Genomic DNA, 16,743 nt, shown 5'->3' on the forward strand with positions numbered 1-16,743 from the left:
TCACCCCCGCCGCCGCTTGCTTGCTTTTTCCGGCCCCCCCCCATGCAGCCTCCTGCCCCTCCCCTCTGTGACCGGCACGGCAGTAACCCCTCCGTGCCACCCTCTTGGTTTGCAGCCCCCCTGGCGTGCGGGTTGCTCACTGGCAGAGGCAAGCCCCCCGGCGCGGAGGGGGGATGCTCGGCTCGCAGCCCCGTCACTCCCCAGCGCTCGTGGCCATTGCCTGATCTGACCCCCTGCGTGGGGCACTCGGGGCAAGGAAGCACAGAATGGGGCCAGACATGGCATGTTTGGGGGGATGCAGCGGTGATTTGGGGGGATGCGGTGGTGATTTGGGGGGATGCGGCTGTGATTCGGGGGTATGTGGCAGTGATTCGGGGGATGCAGTGGTGATTTGGGGGGATGCAGCAGTGATTCAGAGGGATCCGGTGGTGATTTGGGGGGATGCGGCTGTGATTCGGGAGATGTGGCTGTGATTCAGAGGATGTGGCAGTGATTTGGGGGATATGGTGGTGATTCGGGGGGATGCAGCAGTGATTCATGGTTCGGGGGATGTGGCAGTGATTTTGGGGGATGCAGCGGTGATTTGGAGGGATGCGGCGGTGATTTGGGGGATGTGGCAGCGATTTTGGGGATGCGGCATTGATTTGGAGGGATGCGGTGGTGATTTGGGGGGATGCAGCAGTGATTTGGGGGATGTGGCAGTGATTCAGGGGGCTGTGGTGGTGATTCAGGGGATGCAGTGGGGATTTGGGGGATGCAGTGGGGATTTGGGGGGATGTAGTGGTGATTCAGGGGGATATGGTGGGGATTTGGAGGGATGTGGCAGGGATCTGGGGGGATTCAGAGTGATTTTAAGGTGCATGCTCCTGTTACTATTAAGCCATACCCTTCCCTTCGATCCAGCATGCTGAATTTATCTACTGCTAAATGAGTCACAGCATGAGTCAGGGAGAGGAGATGGAGAGATTTGGAAGGTGAGTCAAAGTAATTTGGCTGCAGCACCCCGGGGTTTGGCCTTTCGACGTCACAAGCCTGGCTAGGCCCCAGGATGTGCCAGTCTGGAGGTGAGTTAAAGCCACCAAAGTTTTCCCGTTTGCATGGTTCAGTTCAGCCAGAGGATGTCCCGCCAACATGCGATTAGCTCCATGTGGGCATAAAGACTTGCTCCATCTGGAGGTTAACCTGCACCATAGCTAGTAAACAAATATATTCAGGGCTTTTGGACCCATGTTTCAAAGCTCTGAAGACTTGATTTTTTTTCACCTCTTGTGACTGCAATGACTGTCTTGAAATCTCCACATTCACCAATGTCTGGTGCCGGGAGTAAGGTTTTAGAAATGCCAGGTGTCATGAGGCTTGCAGAGGTTGTAAGGCTGGCCATTTTTTGAAATCTGGCTTTGAAAATCCATCTGAATAGCTCTTAGGTGACATCTTATTTCCCAGTTTTTCTTTGTTCCCGTTTAAAAGATCCCATGCAATCCTCCCTGACCTCCACATACACATTTTGGGGAGTCCTTTTCCTCTAGACATGCAGGATTTGCTGGTCTGTTGAACCCCTCTCCCTCTTCTAGCTCTGCTTTGAAAAAAGCAGATCCTTACTTCAGCAATAAGCACTGTATCAACAGTATGACCATGTAACCATTTATTTAAATAGACATGAACAACAAATTCTACTGCTGAATAAGAAAAAAAGTATGCCTTCTGGACTAGAAGCAAGAAACTACAGAAGTAAGCCCTGTGCCAAGCTGCTATTGCGCCCCAGCTTTAGGCAAGTGCATTTGCCTCCAAATATTCAATCCTAGATTTTGTTTCCGTTAAGGGGTATCCTTGCACTCAGGTATCTGCTAACTAACCAAACTGCTCCTACAAAATGACATCAGTTGTTCTTATTCTACTGAAATACTCAGCTGCTCATATTTTGTGAGGATGGGGTTAATTTCTAATACATGATGTATATATAGACAGATGATATGCCTACATATATGCATTCACTGATGTTAAGCATTTCACAAGCATGAGGCCCTTTCAGGAAAATATTTTAATTCAAGGATTCCATGAGTAAATCACATTCCATAGGATTAAGGAAAGGTTGGGCATAAGCAGCAAAAAAATACATCCTGAAATTCAGCTGAATGTAGCTAATAAATTGGACTCACAGATTTTAGAAGCAGCAGTAAACATGTATTGAAACACTCAAAGCACCCCAGGAACAGTCTGTACATACACAAGAACTGTAAACAGTGAGAGGCAAATTCAGCTGTGTCTTTTCCCATAGGGCTTTAATTATTATCTGATATGAAGAGTCTGTTAGCAGTACACCCAATTCCAGAATTGGCGCTACTTGCCTGAAAAATTCCCAAGACCAATTTAGTATGTATTTAGTTACTTCAGTCAAGTATGTTCTTTGGAGGTATAAGTTTTGCTTCTCTGAAAGCACCAGACATTGTACTATAGAGGTAACGTATGTCCATAGTAGGAGTATGAGTTCTTTATTCCAGGGGAAAAAAAAGCTTACGTATTTGTTGCTGAATTCTTCGTTAACTGAGTTTCTAACATGATTGCACAAGACATTGCCGAGTTCTATTTAAACTGGTTTTTATTAAGTATTGTGTTGTGCTTAGGATGTTACTGATGTATGAACAACCACTTAAAGCCATGTGCAAGTTGCACCAAAAGTATCCTTAAGGTGGCTTAAAATCTAGGCTCTTCCAAAGTGAACGTGAAACACTCATGTTCTTCAAGAAGGGTGAGACACCACACACTGACCAGATGTCCATTTGAAGTTGCCAGTCATCTCTTTGCCTAATTCAGGTTCCATTCATGAAGTTCAAATTTCACCCTTTACAACAATTCTTTCATCTAATAACGAAACTAACTACTCAGTACTGGGGATAGAGGTTTATTACAACATACGACGATGGGCTTTTCCTCTTTTGCAAATGATTAGGTTTTTTTCAAGCACTCCCATGCTTAAATGAGACATGTCTATATGTAGGAACTTTTATATGTGTTAATGCTAGCCTATGTATTTTAACACACAAGCATAAGAATAAAAACGATTTATTAAAATAGTTATGAGGTCATATAGCTCACTTCACTGTAAGGATTAGTTACCTTACACATAAGACATTAAGGATGTTTGTGCAGGGGTGGATTTTTTTTCTTTTTTCTTTTTTAACACAAGCAAGGTATTTTGCTCCCATTTTTGAGCATCTGTTTTTCACTCATCCACGCGGTCTTGAAAGTATTCATCCACAAGAGCAGATCTGTCTTCTTCGCATTCCTGCCAAAAAGAAAATGAAAAAGGTAAAAGCTGACTCATTCCTAGTGGCTGTTGCAGACTGTTTTGTGACATTTTGCAATGTTTTGCTTTAGAAACCACAACAGGAACAATGTCTAATATGGTTCCATAGAACACGTAGCAAAACTTTCTGAAAAGCAATTTGTTTCTGGAGCTATTGAAATTGTATAGCTCAAAATCTAGATCCAGGTATTTTGCATACCTGAAGAGTACAAAACAATTAAAAAAATGCAATAGAAGCACTGGACTTATTCCTGAGGATTTATGAGCTGCATAATAAAACTAGACAGGGCTTGGAACAGATTTTAACACAGCGTTCTTCTACCATGTATCTTACATGATAGAATTTATTCCTAATCTGTATCTCGTATGCAACACATGGATTCAACACAGGAATTTTCAAGGGAGTTTGAACAGTCATGGAGGAACAAATCTTAGTAACCTTAATGGTCCTTTGTTACCTTTGAAAGTTTAAAATTCCATTATTTTTAAAAACGAAAGCATTACTTTTAAAACACAACCATTTGATCAGTCTGCATATGCAAGATGATATTAAAGAATTTCACTTTTGTAATTGTAAAAGAAGACAATGTAAGCATTGTCACTGAAAGACTAAACGTGGCTTATTTTCAACCATACTAAGACAATAATTTATTAGCAAGGCAAAGGATATATTTATCTTACAACTTACATTATGGATCATTGTTAACTTTTTAATCTTATCAGAAATACCTTACCTTTGGTTCTTTAAATTCAAGATCTTCTCCATACTGAATGGTAAAGTCTATGTGCTGCAGAACTATGTTTATACTTTCCTCATCAGAGCGATCAAAAGGTAGAAATCGAACCATACCGTAGTCATCAATCTAGAGAAAGGATTCCAAGGATGTTAGTAGGAGAATGCAGCAAGTTAATTCTCAATCACAGCACTCTAAGCCACTTCCTTAAACCACACTTGCTGGACTGCTAAAATACCATGTAAAGCCACACTGCAAACCAATAGCAATTCCCCACTCAGAACACCTGGCTGTCAGTCCTAAGTTCTACACAGCAGAAAAAGCCATTTTCCAAAATTGCTAATAGGATTCACAAAAAATGCACTGGCTATAATCCAAGTAGTATTAAGAATCTTATGCTAATCTGACAAAAAATCAAAAACTGAGTTTAAGTAGGCAAGAAGTAAAATGCTCAAGTGCCTAAGAATCTTTTAAATCCTGGCTTTGTTAGTAAGTCTGGTAGGTAAATACATAGTTTTGGGGTGAGGGGGGAGAATTATTATACTACGTAAAGTATGTAACAGCAATGAAGTCAAACCCCATACAGTGTGGTTTATAAATACAGGACTGAATGTAAAGGTACCAGTCAAAAAGCAATATACCTACCAATCCACATATAGATTTAGTCAGTTTTTTAAACATTTTGCTTTTCAACATATTTGTAGAATCTTCAATCATAGAATACATATCTGGATCTAAGTACCTGAGAGAAACAAAGTCATCACTAGCATCAAAAGAATCCTTGGTCACAGAGCAAATGAGTCATTGTGCTTTTATATAGCTATGAAACCCACCTATTGTTCTTTGATCTGAATGAACTAACTTCCTATCACAAATGTTTAAAAATAGGTTTTGTAAGTATTTGAATAACTCAGACTATGATTGCCAGTAGGAACAACTGAAGTGGTTTGTATTTTCTTTTAGCTAATGTACTTGTATACTCAAGAAAGCTTGAGGAAGGCCACAGGGAAAAACTTTAATTTGGTAATTTTAGCATAAATGCAAAAGGAACATGCAAGTAACTCAGTATGTTCAGTACCAAAAAAACTCACAGTATCACCTCTGGTTTAGGTTTTGAAGCACAGTATCCTGGAACGTCATTCAGAATGACATAAGTTATTCAAGGTAATTATTTACAGAAAAATCCAGAGATAAGTAAAAACACAGAGCCAGCCTTTTGACTCTGGCTAAATTGTAAGCATTCTATCAAGACATTTAAAGACTATGTTCAATGTAAAACAAATGCATCTCTTCCTGTTCCAAAAGAGTATGTTTCAATTGTGGGAAACGTGAGCCTGAATTTTGAGTGAATTTTGCCTCAATGTATTACACTACAGAGTAAGTAATTTTAACTTACTTTTCTATTTCCTTCTTGGCTTTCTTGCTCAGCAAATCCATTTTGGTCATGATGTTAATCTGTGGAATCTCTAAAGAGATCATTGCACTGAGTGCAGCCAAAATTCCAGAGATAAACTTAAGGAGAATGAAAAATTATGTAGTTAAGTACAGAAAAACAAAACACCAACATTCAGACTATATGAAACATAGACACAAAGATGTGTTCATATGAGGAGTGCAGCTCTCTGTTGGAAAAGGGAGGTGCCAAATATCCCTCTGTCATCTACTTCCAGAGCTCAAATCTGGATCAGCCATTGAAAGGCGCATTAAGATAACCCAAAGCCCTTCTGGGGATTCTTGCTTGGGGAAAGTGGCTCTCTCCAGATCCGAGAAAGCTCTCACAGAATCACAGAGGAATGTAGGTTGGAAGGGACTTTTAGAAGTTATCTGGTTCATACAGCTGCTCAAACCAGAGCCAGTTTGAAAGTTAGATCAGGTTGCTCAGGGGTTTTGCCCAGTCAAGTTTTGAGTAACTCCATGAATGCACCTAACAAAGTCTTTCTGTGCCCCTGTTCTGGCCTGACCACTCTTGCAGTGCAGCTTTTCTTCACATCCAGCTGGAGTTTTCTTTGCCGCAACCTACATCTGAGGCAGCTGAAGACAGCAATCAGACCTCCCCTGGCTTAGCATGCTTTCCTTCAGGCTAAACAAACCCAGCTCCCTAAATTCCTCAGATTTATTTTTCTTTATCAGTATGAACTTTTACGACAGGTTTCAAATGCATACCTTAAAAGATTCCACCATAAACTGAGAATCCACAAGAAAAACTCCACAGACGCGGAATTCCCACTGCTGAAGCTGATCCACCAGCTGTTTCATCACTGGCAGATGCGTATAGAGTTCGATCTGACCTAGGGCACACGTAGGGTATCAGTCTGCAGAAATGTGAAGCTCACAGGAACAGTTCACAGTTAACCATTACACAGATATGGGCACTGCACTTAATATAAATAAAAAACGATAAAGAAAGCATTCTCTTTCTTTTTAGACAGCTCTGTCTTTGGGTGAACTTACGCTGGTGAAATGCAAAAGAAAGAAAAGGGTTTTTCTTTCCCCCCCTTGACCTCCAGTTAGCGTTCGTTAGTGGTTGCCACCAGCGTTCCCACACCATAGGGTGCGATCAAACACCAGTGCGGTCACCCAGGTTGTCACCAAGATTGGGAATCAAACCTCTGAACACCACTGCAGCATTAAGAAGCAGGCACTCCTTCACTGCAGTGCTGGGTGCTCGGTGGCATCTCCACACACCAAGCCCACCTGTGTAGATTTCACCGTTACATTTATACATGAAATTACAAGGTTGTACACTCCCAGTTACGATGACTGGTTACTAATTTGTGTATCATTATAATATCTGCTGTGTTGTCCTCTTCTGTTACTACACTTGCGCAGGGGAAGGGTCTTCACCTGGGCAAGGGTCTTCTTGACCTGTGGGCATGACTTTTAGTATTATAAAAGTAAGTTTTGTTGCCAAGTTGGTTGGTTAGCTATCGGCCTTGCCAAACTGTCCAATAGCTCATCCTATATACAACAGAACCTAAGTGCTCTTGCTATGGTCTGTAAAGTAAGGTTATTATGGTCTACAGAGTAAGGACTTCAAGTAACACAGTCTCGGATAACAAACAGCACAGCAACTCATATGTCATTGGTTAGTTAAGTGCTAACATAATGCTGACATGGAGGTCAGCTCCTTAAAATCAAAATGCTCCTATAGCTAACTGTTTCACAAACACAAAATATAGAAAGATTCAGCAAAACTTTAAGATAATCTGCAACAAGGTGAGCCTGGGACCAAGTTCACTCCCGAAACACCTGAAAGTGACCCTGACAGCTGTTATAATGCAAAAAAAACCAACGTGAATGATTATGACCAACAAAAAAGCACTGGGAATTTTATGTGGCACATGAAAAACGATACCAAAACGTCGGCATTTGTTTACCTGGGCAATCAAACAATATATAGTCATCCTCCACGTGCCCAAGGCTTTCCTCGAGCCAGTTAAAGTTATTGGCAAAGTATTCCATGCAAAACACCAAGCCACCATTGGGGCCAAACCTTAAGGATTCATCTTCCATGACGTCGTCCACTTCTATTAACTCGCGGATGTCTGGAAGGACAGAGAAGGGAGGCGCTGGGGGGGGCGTTCCCTCCGGGGGGGCCGTTCCCTTAGGGGGGGGTCCCGTTCCTCAGGGGGTGCCGTTCCCTCGGGGGGGGCGGCGGCCCTCACCTCACCTGCCATGACGGGGTAGTTGAAGAGCTCGGCCGCCGGGTCCAGGTTGACCACCTGTACGGCGCGGCCCAGCGCCTCGCAGTGCTGCACCATGGTGGCGCAGTACGTGCTCTGCAAAGCACACACACACAGACGCCGTCAGGAAACGCTGTCGCTACCGCGGCCGACCTCTCCTCCCCGCCGCCCGCTCCCCCCTCACCTTCCCGCTGCCCGCCGGGCCCATCACCAGCTGCGCGTACCGCGGCATGGCGGCGCGCTGGGCCGGCGGCCTCCCAGCAACGCCAAAGCGGAGGCAAAATGGTCGCTCCGGCGGCCCGTAGCTGCTTGGTCACATGGCCCGGGTGGCCTATGGTGCACCTCCCCCCCTAGTACGGAGCGCCGGCGGGCTCAAACCGCGCCCCGTCAGGCCGCGTGGGCTCTCGCGAGACGGCGGCGGCGCTGGCCAGGGCGCACGTGCCGCGCGGTGTGTGGAGCCGCCGCCGGAGGAGGAGGAGGAGCTGCCGCGCCGCCGCGGCCTGAGGGGCCTCCCGGGTAACGCCATGCCGCTGCCGCCCCTGGGCTCCCCCCCCCCCCCTCTTTCTGCGTGAGCGGCGCTCCGCCGCTGCCCCGTCCCAGCGGCGGCCGGCCTTGCCCCGGTGTCCTGCCGGCCGGCCTCCCCCCCCGCAGCTGCCGGTATTCATCTCCCGGCACCGGCCCGCTCCCTCTCCTCCGGTACCGCGGCTCCGCCTGCCCTCGCATTCACCCCCCTTCACCGCTCGTACCTCAGCATCCTTCCCGCTCCGGTGTTCTGCTCCCCCTCGCTTTCCCTCAGCGCTGCCCCCCCCTTTTCTCTCCCCTCCCCTCAGCGCTGACCCCCCTTTTCTTTCCCTTTCCCCTCAGCGCTGACCCCCCTTTTCTTTCCCTTTCCCCTCAGCGCTGACCCCCCTTTTCTTTCCCTTTCCCCTCAGCGCTGACCCCCCTTTTCTTTCCCCCTCAGCCCTGCCCTTCCCCCCCCATGTCTCTGCTCCCCAGCATGTCTGGCCCCCCAGCACCCTTCCCCCCGACTTCTACAACCCCCTACTGCCCAGCACCCTCCCCACTCCCTGATTCGGGATCTCCATGAGTACTCCAGCATCCTTCCCCTCACTGTGACTGTCTGCGCATTTCCCTGTGGCCCCTGCCCCAAACCCCCCACCCTTGGCACCCTGGTGTGTTCCCTCAGCAGTCTTCACTGCCCAGGCACAGCTTGTGCAGCACCCTGGCTCTGGGTCTTCCACGCACGTATCCTGCTTGCTCCCATGATCCTGGGAGACTTCTTGTGCATTGCAAAACCCTTCCCTCTTGACTCCTGTTTTTTAAGCCTCTTGCCTAAATGTGTGTGTGTAAACCATTATTAAGTATATTAGTGGGTTGAGTTTGTTTTGTTGGGGTTTTTTGCCAGTGTCCTAGGATCAGCTTGTAACTCAGCTGACACTGATTTAAATGACCCTTTTTCTTTGCTAATACACTGGCAGTGCCTCCCCCCGCTCCCCCAGTGCACCTACTGTCTGTATGCCACTGGTTTAACATGATACTTGACGTTTCGCTTAATCCAGTGTGTTCTGAATTCCATGTGGTGTTGTCACAGATTGTTCTTCATTTTACTCTGCATTTTGTGTCACTTTGGGTTTTTTCCCCTTATGTTAGAATTCCATACTGCTTCCTATCTTTTGGAGCCATTTCCCCATATTATTTCATTTATTTCTTGACTCCTATTTTTTCCTCCCTCATCTACTCTATACTATTGTGCCTGTTTTCTCTGGGATTTGTCACTGTCTGCGATTCTTGTTGAGCTGGGAAAGATGTGAATGGCTTTAACCCAGAAATGAGGTCCTGATTCTTTCATTCTGTGACCTCCAGGCTTGTGACATGGCCACAGATGTAGCTGAGCCTGTGGTCCCTGACTGCAGAGGAGACGTAAGGAGCGGTGCCAGGTCAGATGCTGACTATCCTCTTCGGGTTCTCTACTGCGGAGGCAAGTGCTGAAGGGGCAGTTATCCACGATTCTTACAATGTGCTGTTTGTGAGGGCAGCCTAGCAGAAAGCATGAGAGAATCAGAGACTTGGTCAGCTTTTATTGAGAAGCTAGACCACAGTCAGCTTGACCTTTCTGAAATAGCTTGTGTTATGTATTTTATCTAAAGCAATTGTGGAGAAATGTAGGGTACGTAGGGTCTTCCCTCTGAGAGGTGGAGGTACTAACAGCTTTCCATGTGTAAAAGAAGTGGGAGTGGTGCTCAGATTGCAAAATGTCAAGCAGAGATCTCTTCCTGCAGAAAGCCAGTAAAGCCTTCAGCACAGAAAAGGCCTCTAAGCATTAGTATAACAATAAGAAATAAAGTTAGAAGTCATGAAAAGTAATTGTTGCGCTGTGTTTAGAATTATTGTTTACTCATTACATATGTTATGTGGATGAAGCTTAAAAGGGAAGTAAATAATCATGACATTTTTTTTAGATAAATACGTTATTTTGCTTTCAGCTTGAATACAGAGGATTAGGAAGGAATCCCTGTTGTGTGTGAAAGTCTGCACAATTGGTTTGGATTTGTTCTCAGTCCCCTCTTCTGGTCTTTGACAGCTCTTGGGAAACAGAAAGCTAAGCAAATTATATGGTAATTTATTAGGTATATCTTTCGCCTTAGGTAGAACTGGTGTTTTTTTCTGTAACTTTTTCCAAAGCTGTAGGCATCTCCTTCCTTCGTTGACTGGCTGCTCTTGCTGTGATGGTTTTATCCTAATGCAGACCACGTGAGCAAATGACTAATGAGACAAAAGTTAAAATATAAAGTTGTATCAATAAAGTAAGCTTTTTAAGTCAATGTGTGGTTATAACCAGAAGTTATGATGCAAGAAGTCATCCCTAACTGTAAAACGTAATTTTGAATTTAACTCTTAAGTCTGTAAGTGGAGAAGTTCTTTTTGTAATCTGTTTTTTTCCCCTCCCTTCTTTCTCCAGTCTGTTCATTGCCAACAGAGGTGAGTTAATTTTTTTTGTTGTTAGAGTTTCTTCTTTCTGTCCTGTGATTCCTAATTGTGATGATTCTTTCTGATCTTTTCTGGCTTTTCTTAATTGTGGTAGTTCTGTGCTTCAGCCACTGTCATCTTTAGGATTACACGAGGTTTCTTATGTGCTCTGGTATAGTATTTGTATTCAGTTGTCTTAAGGAGAAATGGCTGAGCTGAATAGCAAATGTGTTTTGGTGTATTTGTGATGTAGTTTGTACTGTGCTAACAATGTTCATACGACCTTTCTTCTCTAGTACTGCGAGTACATGCCTGATGTGACCAAATGCAGACAATGGTTAGAAAAGAATTTTCCAGATGAGTTTGCAAAACTTACAGTAGGTAAGAATCTTTTCTGTTTTCTAGCTGATACGTGCCCTTAGACATACTCAGAAATCTTTGAGCTTCTCCAATTCTCATCTCTTCCTTTTTCCTGCTGTATCAAGTGTGAAAGTTAATAATTTTCTTAGGTATCTTCCATGCTTTTGGATGCTGTGAATGTTTGTGGATGTTTGATAATGTCAGAAAACACTGAATAAACAAAGTGTAGTTTCAGTAATAATGTTTGAGCTTTAAGGTTCCTGTTGTAACCAGTTATCCACATACTTGTTTCTCATCTAATTAGTTCACTGGATTTTATGTCTGTCCAATCTACTGTGGGTGGTTGGAGGAAAGGTCATTAAGAATAGGAAACTTGTTGATTTGCATTTGAATATTTGCACTTCAATTTCAATAAAATTGAAATTTGCATTTCAATATTAACACTGTAATTAATTTCTGTCTCTCTGGAAATTATGTAAATAGGCTGTATTGAAATTGTAACTGTATCTTTGAGTTAACGCTTTTCTGAAATCTAGTTTGCCTAAGTGCTATAATGAAGGTGTAACACTTGTCAGTCAAGGGGCTGCTGCACTTAAGCGAAGAGTTTAGGATTTAGCAAAATATCACTGTACCTTAACTTCCTGTTCTGTAAGGCTGTGGTGGTCTGACCACTCATTTTGTTCTCTTTCTTCTCCCCATTCCTTTCTGATGTATTTAAGAAAATTCACCTAAACAGGAGGCTGGGGTTGGAGAAGGCCAAGGAACTGCAGAAGAAGAGGAGAAGAAGAAGCAAAAGAGAGGCAAGGTCTAAATAGTTGATTGTGGTACTGATTTATACACAGTTTGGGGCATCCCTTTCTCACCTGCTGGTCTGGACTGTGGCACAAATTTCTTGCATTTTGTTTGTTAGCTACACTTTGACTCTGCACGGAAGATGTCAAATATCTTTCTTCCAGTGGTAGCAGAGTTAGTGTGGTGATGTATGCTGATGGAAGGATTGGGTAGTAGGAACAGCAAGTGAAAGATGACCCTGCGTCATGTGTCTGATTGCTTCTGTCATTGCTATTGCACTTATTCAGGGAGTAATTCTCAACCTAAAATCAGCTGGCTTGCCTCCCAGAATACTTGTTTCTGCCCTGTTTAACAGCGGTTTATAGGTTGCTTGCAGGGTAAACCAGGACTTCTTTCCTCTATTAATGCTTTGTGACACTGCTTTTGCTTTTTTTTTTCCTTCTACCCCTCCTCTGTATTCATGGAACAGGATTTGGTTTTATGCTTTTAACACTTATCACCTATGTCTTCATTAACAGCTACGTCTCTTCCCGACAATATTAACGAAAAACATTTTTAAAAAACACCTATGGAAGATAGAAAATACATGAAACAAATACACTTGTATTTTCTGTCATTGGAGTTCTTTCTGTTTAATTAATTAACATACTTTCCACTATAAATTAGAATACTGGGGTTGTTAATATGCATTTGCCTGTTAATGCATATTAATATAAATAAATATTAAGTCATAAATTATTATTTTTATAATGTACATAATAATACATAAAAGGAGTGTCAGTTGTTTCTGTAGTGTGTCAGAAATTATGGCTAATAGCCAAATAAGATTTGGATTTTAAGTCATGTATAGCTGCAGATGTTTTATTTTTGTGTCTTGGTAACCAGTTATGTTTACCTTGTCAGTAGGTTACATGTAGTGGCAACAGTAATTTATGTTCTGTAGCTTGGATGCTTTTCCCAGAGACTTCAGGACATTTTCTTTCAACATGAATTTATCGTGTTGTGTGGTGCAGTTAGTTTTTAGTTTGATTCTAAATAGTGTATAAAATATTTAGGGATTTTCTCCTAGAATCTAAAATTTTATGAAAACGTATGGTGTTACGTATGATGATAGGAGATTGTTAAAGAGGGAGAGGAAAAACAAACATTTACAAAGACTCTGCAGAAATTTACTGAGGAAATTTTAAGACAGTTTACTGTCTTAAATTATCAGATAGCGATTTATAGTAATGTAGAATTGAAAGTGCTGCATGTTAGGAAAAGGAGTTTAGTTTCCTAAAAGGGGTGGTTAGTTTGCTTGTCAGAAATTCTTTAGGTTTTCATGCTGAGAAGGCTCAAGAACATGAGACTTTAGTTACCCTGGAGTAACTTGATGAGTGTATGCAAAGTTAGCTGAGATCTTAATCTGACTTGCAGAATCCTAATGAGTGGAATATATCTTTTGCAAACTTTACTGGGGCTAATAAATGCCTGATATGGGAAATGTTGCCTCAGGTTGGCCTAGAAACAGACAGTAAGAAAGAAGATGTTAAATCATGTGGAAGTTTGGCAGTCAACTACTGTAGCTGGCTTCTGTTTCAGAGGTGTGGTGTTTTGTGCTGGCTCGTATAAAGATACATGGTTTGGACTGGGTTGTGCACAGTATCTAGAACTTAATCTGCTGTTTAACCCAGTGGCCCAAGTAGACGTCTCCTCGTGTCCTCGGTAAATGGTCATAGGTTGCTTTGCCTCAGTCACAAACCCTAAGGATCTTAATCTTATGAAAAACATGAAAGTAACAATTTTTTCCTAGGATTGCAACTACAGCACAATTCCTGGAAGAAGGGTGAAGTGTAGTGCAGTGATCAGTAAAGTGTGGGGAAAAACCCTTTTCTGATAATGGTAGCAGGGTTCTGCTGTGCAAGCTGCACTTGAACACACATTGACACGCATATATTGTTATTGCTTGTAATATTGAAGTATGACTACGTGAGACCTTTAATAATAAAAAAACTGAAGTGGCAGTTCTTGTTTATAGGGATGAAATCTGATGTTACATGCTTTTTTCTTTGATGAAGTGTGAGATCATTTAACTAATTATGTAACCTTATGCTCTGTTTTACAGGTGGAAGAGGTCAGATAAAACAGAAAAAGAAGACTGTACCACAGAAAGTTACGATAGCTAAAATTCCTAGAGCGAAGAAAAAATATGTCACGAGAGTATGTGGCCTTGCAACGTTTGGTGAGTTGACTTTTGTTACGTGGGTTTTGTTGGGTTTAGATGTGCTTGTCTTTAACCTCATGAGATTTCTTCTGATTGTATTATATTGAGTGATCTGCTTCCATCTGTGCAAGGTGAGAGTCCCAAGGTGCTTTTAGCAGTTCCAAAGCATGCCAAAGGTACACTCACTTCCCTCTGTGATAATTAAAGTCCTTATTTCCATGGTGTTTTCAAACAAACAGGGTTACAGGTATTATTATTTTGAAACAGGGCTTCCCACAGCAGTCCACTTGTTAGACATTGGAGCAGTCTTACTGTCTTTAATTATAAAAACGTTTATTTTCAGCAAACCAATAACATATTTACTGACAATTAATTTTACATCTTCTCAAGGCTGATGAAGTAAGGCTTTAACTGCCTTTCTAGTAACGCAGTTGAATTATTGCCAAAGTAATTATATACCAATATAATTGGTATGTATAATATAACCAATACATAATTATACCAAATTAGTACACTAATAATGCTGTCCTACATAGCTTCGGGTCAGTGGCAAACAGCCGCTTGGTGTATATAACAATATCTTACTTCACACGTTGATCATGAATTCTGTTAAAGAGGCAAGTTTTAACCTTGGTTGTATTAACAAGATATTTACACGTTTCCTGCATGAGAGTATCGTTGGTTTTCTTGTGGGATCAGTAATATGCACTAGCTTGATCTGAACTGGGTACGTATCTTCGTGCTGGAAGTCAATCTTAATTGTTCAGACGTGTTTCTGAAAAGAATGAAACACTTCTATGGAAAAACTTGTTCAATAACTATGGAAGTGATGCAGAACTGGAGGTGCTTTTTAAACAGCTCTGTATGCGCTTTTCTGGTGAGTGCATGTAGCACACACCTGCATAAGCAGGATGTGCAGAGGACATTCGGCAATTTTTACCTTGAGAAGTTTGCTAGGTTTGTAGAGTCAGTTGTTTTGTATGTAAACAGGCTTCTGCTTTCAACAGAAACTGTAGCAACTGTAAACTGCCACTAGTTTTTCAACCATTAAAACAAGATTTTGGTTTTAAACTTGAGAAAATACTTTTATGACAGTGACTGTACTTAAAACTGTCCATTTTCCTGTCAACAGAAATTGATCTTAAGGAAGCACAAAGGTTTTTTGCTCAGAAGTTTTCCTGTGGTGCCTCAGTAACAGGAGAAGACGAAATCATCATTCAGGGGGATTTTACAGATGACATTATCGATGTAATCCAGGAGAAGTGGCCAGAGGTAATAAACCCTTTCTTCTGTCAGAGCTCTGGTTTTCCACAATAACCTGTGACTTTCCAATGGTTTTGAAAAAGCATTTCACCTTTGGCAGCACAGATTGTTGCACAGATATAAAAGACTAGTTGTTGCATTCCCGCCTACAAATGACTAAGTTAAGGGGTGATCAAACTTGAAGTCAAATGTTGGTTCCATTGTCCCAAGAAACAGTAACTCCTAAACATGTAGTGCTGCTATTGTGGGTACTACAGCGAGGAAGGCATGACGGGATATGTCCAGCTGTCAAATCTCTCTGGTTTCTTTGTGACACTTATCTTAACAGTGAATGCCTATATATTCTTATATTGCCACCCTATTTTTCAGAATCTCTTAAAATATTGAAAATTAATTAAAAATTACAACAAACAAAACACGCTTGTGCTTCAGAAGAAAATGTTAGCTAATGTTGGGTTGAACTGAAATGTTGATGGCTGAGAGGTTTGGTTGCGCTGCTGTAATTGCAAGCGCTTGCTGTGACTCTCCCTTGTGGCGGTGTTTCCTGAGGTGAGTTCTTTCCGAGAGAGCTCTGGGGGCCTGTCTTTACTGAGAGCCCATGGGCTCAGCTGTGTCCCATGTCCTGTGTCACTCACGTAGGATTTACAGCAGGGAATCTAGGATGGTGCTGCATGCTTCTCCCGCACTGACATGTACAGTGGTGAATGCTGAGTGAGACATGTCAGGAGAAAATATACTTAATATGCTGTGTTTTGGCTTTTTTTTTTTCCCTAGGTGGATGATGATAGCATTGAAGATCTTGGTGAAGTCAAGAAGTGATCATGAAAGACTAACTTTATTTAATCATATGGTTATAAATGATGTAGCCCAAGTGAGGCTTCTAAATCCATTTGCTCTGCAGTGAAACTGTAGAGAGCCCGTATCCTTGGCATTTTCACTGTTCTGTATAGGCTGCTTGTTTGGGTTTTTTTGTTGTGATATTTGCCAAAGTTAAACTGGGGTTCTATCATGCTTACGCATGAAGTAGATTTAAATAAAATTGCTGTTCCTCACTGAATACAGTTTCTGTTTTCTTGACAGCTAGTTCCCTCTAGCAATTTTACAGGAAAATCATAATTGAAATCATTAAAAGCTTATTTTTCATCTGCTCACCTTTCAGATGAACTGAAGTTAATAAGGCATATAGCTAATGTACAGAAACTTGTACGTCTGATTTCCTGGTGTAAAATTTGAGAAATCAGAGTGGGATAAACATTCTAAAGGTTTGTTAACAATTAAAAGCAAAATGAATCCTGAAGGGGTCAGGCAGCTGGACTAGGTGATGGTTATAGGTTCCTGCCAGCTGAACTGTTTTATTCTATGAAGTGGAAACACTGAGGAACATGTGAGCATGTCTGAAACATGTAGCCTATTTTCATAATAAACACTCTCCTTTAA

General features: G+C 42.3%; 2 protein-coding genes and 1 long non-coding RNA gene across 5 annotated transcripts; 2 read left to right on the forward strand and 1 right to left on the reverse strand.

Moving 5' to 3' along the window:
• The first annotated feature begins 24 nt into the window (after positions 1-24).
• LOC114012227 (uncharacterized) lies at positions 25-1,936 on the forward strand. Its single transcript, XR_003554555.2, has 3 exons — positions 25-356; positions 904-974; positions 1,655-1,936. It is a non-coding gene; the product is annotated as an uncharacterized LOC114012227 (long non-coding RNA).
• Positions 1,937-3,044: 1,108 nt separating this feature from the next.
• On the reverse strand, positions 3,045-8,065 carry GPN3 (GPN-loop GTPase 3). 2 transcript variants are annotated; one of them, XM_005237632.4, is made up of 8 exons: positions 7,906-8,065; positions 7,709-7,817; positions 7,416-7,583; positions 6,202-6,326; positions 5,435-5,550; positions 4,684-4,780; positions 4,039-4,167; positions 3,045-3,283 (listed from the first exon to the last, which is right to left on the reverse strand). In XM_005237632.4, the coding sequence occupies exons 1-8, from the start codon at positions 7,951-7,953 to the stop codon at positions 3,221-3,223; spliced, it is 855 nt and encodes a 284-aa protein (XP_005237689.2). In that variant the 5' UTR covers positions 7,954-8,065; the 3' UTR covers positions 3,045-3,220. The 2 variants fall into 2 exon arrangements, with proteins under 2 accessions (XP_005237689.2, XP_013154801.2); XM_013299347.3 differs by having other exon boundaries at positions 7,946-8,055.
• A 35-nt stretch (positions 8,066-8,100) lies between these two features.
• Positions 8,101-16,363, forward strand: DENR (density regulated re-initiation and release factor). Of its 2 annotated transcripts, none has more exons than XM_055794331.1 (8): positions 8,101-8,237; positions 9,585-9,699; positions 10,681-10,700; positions 10,985-11,069; positions 11,768-11,848; positions 13,945-14,061; positions 15,176-15,315; positions 16,081-16,363. In XM_055794331.1, exons 2-8 carry the CDS (start codon positions 9,594-9,596, stop codon positions 16,123-16,125), a joined length of 594 nt encoding a protein of 197 aa, XP_055650306.1. In that variant the 5' UTR covers positions 8,101-8,237; positions 9,585-9,593; the 3' UTR covers positions 16,126-16,363. The 2 variants fall into 2 exon arrangements, with proteins under 2 accessions (XP_055650306.1, XP_055650307.1); XM_055794332.1 differs by lacking the exon at positions 8,101-8,237 and adding an exon at positions 8,279-8,417.
• Positions 16,364-16,743: the final 380 nt, after the last annotated feature.

This window comes from Falco peregrinus, chromosome 2, assembly GCF_023634155.1.
Source record: "Falco peregrinus isolate bFalPer1 chromosome 2, bFalPer1.pri, whole genome shotgun sequence".
Classification (NCBI taxonomy): Eukaryota; Metazoa; Chordata; class Aves; order Falconiformes; family Falconidae; genus Falco; species Falco peregrinus.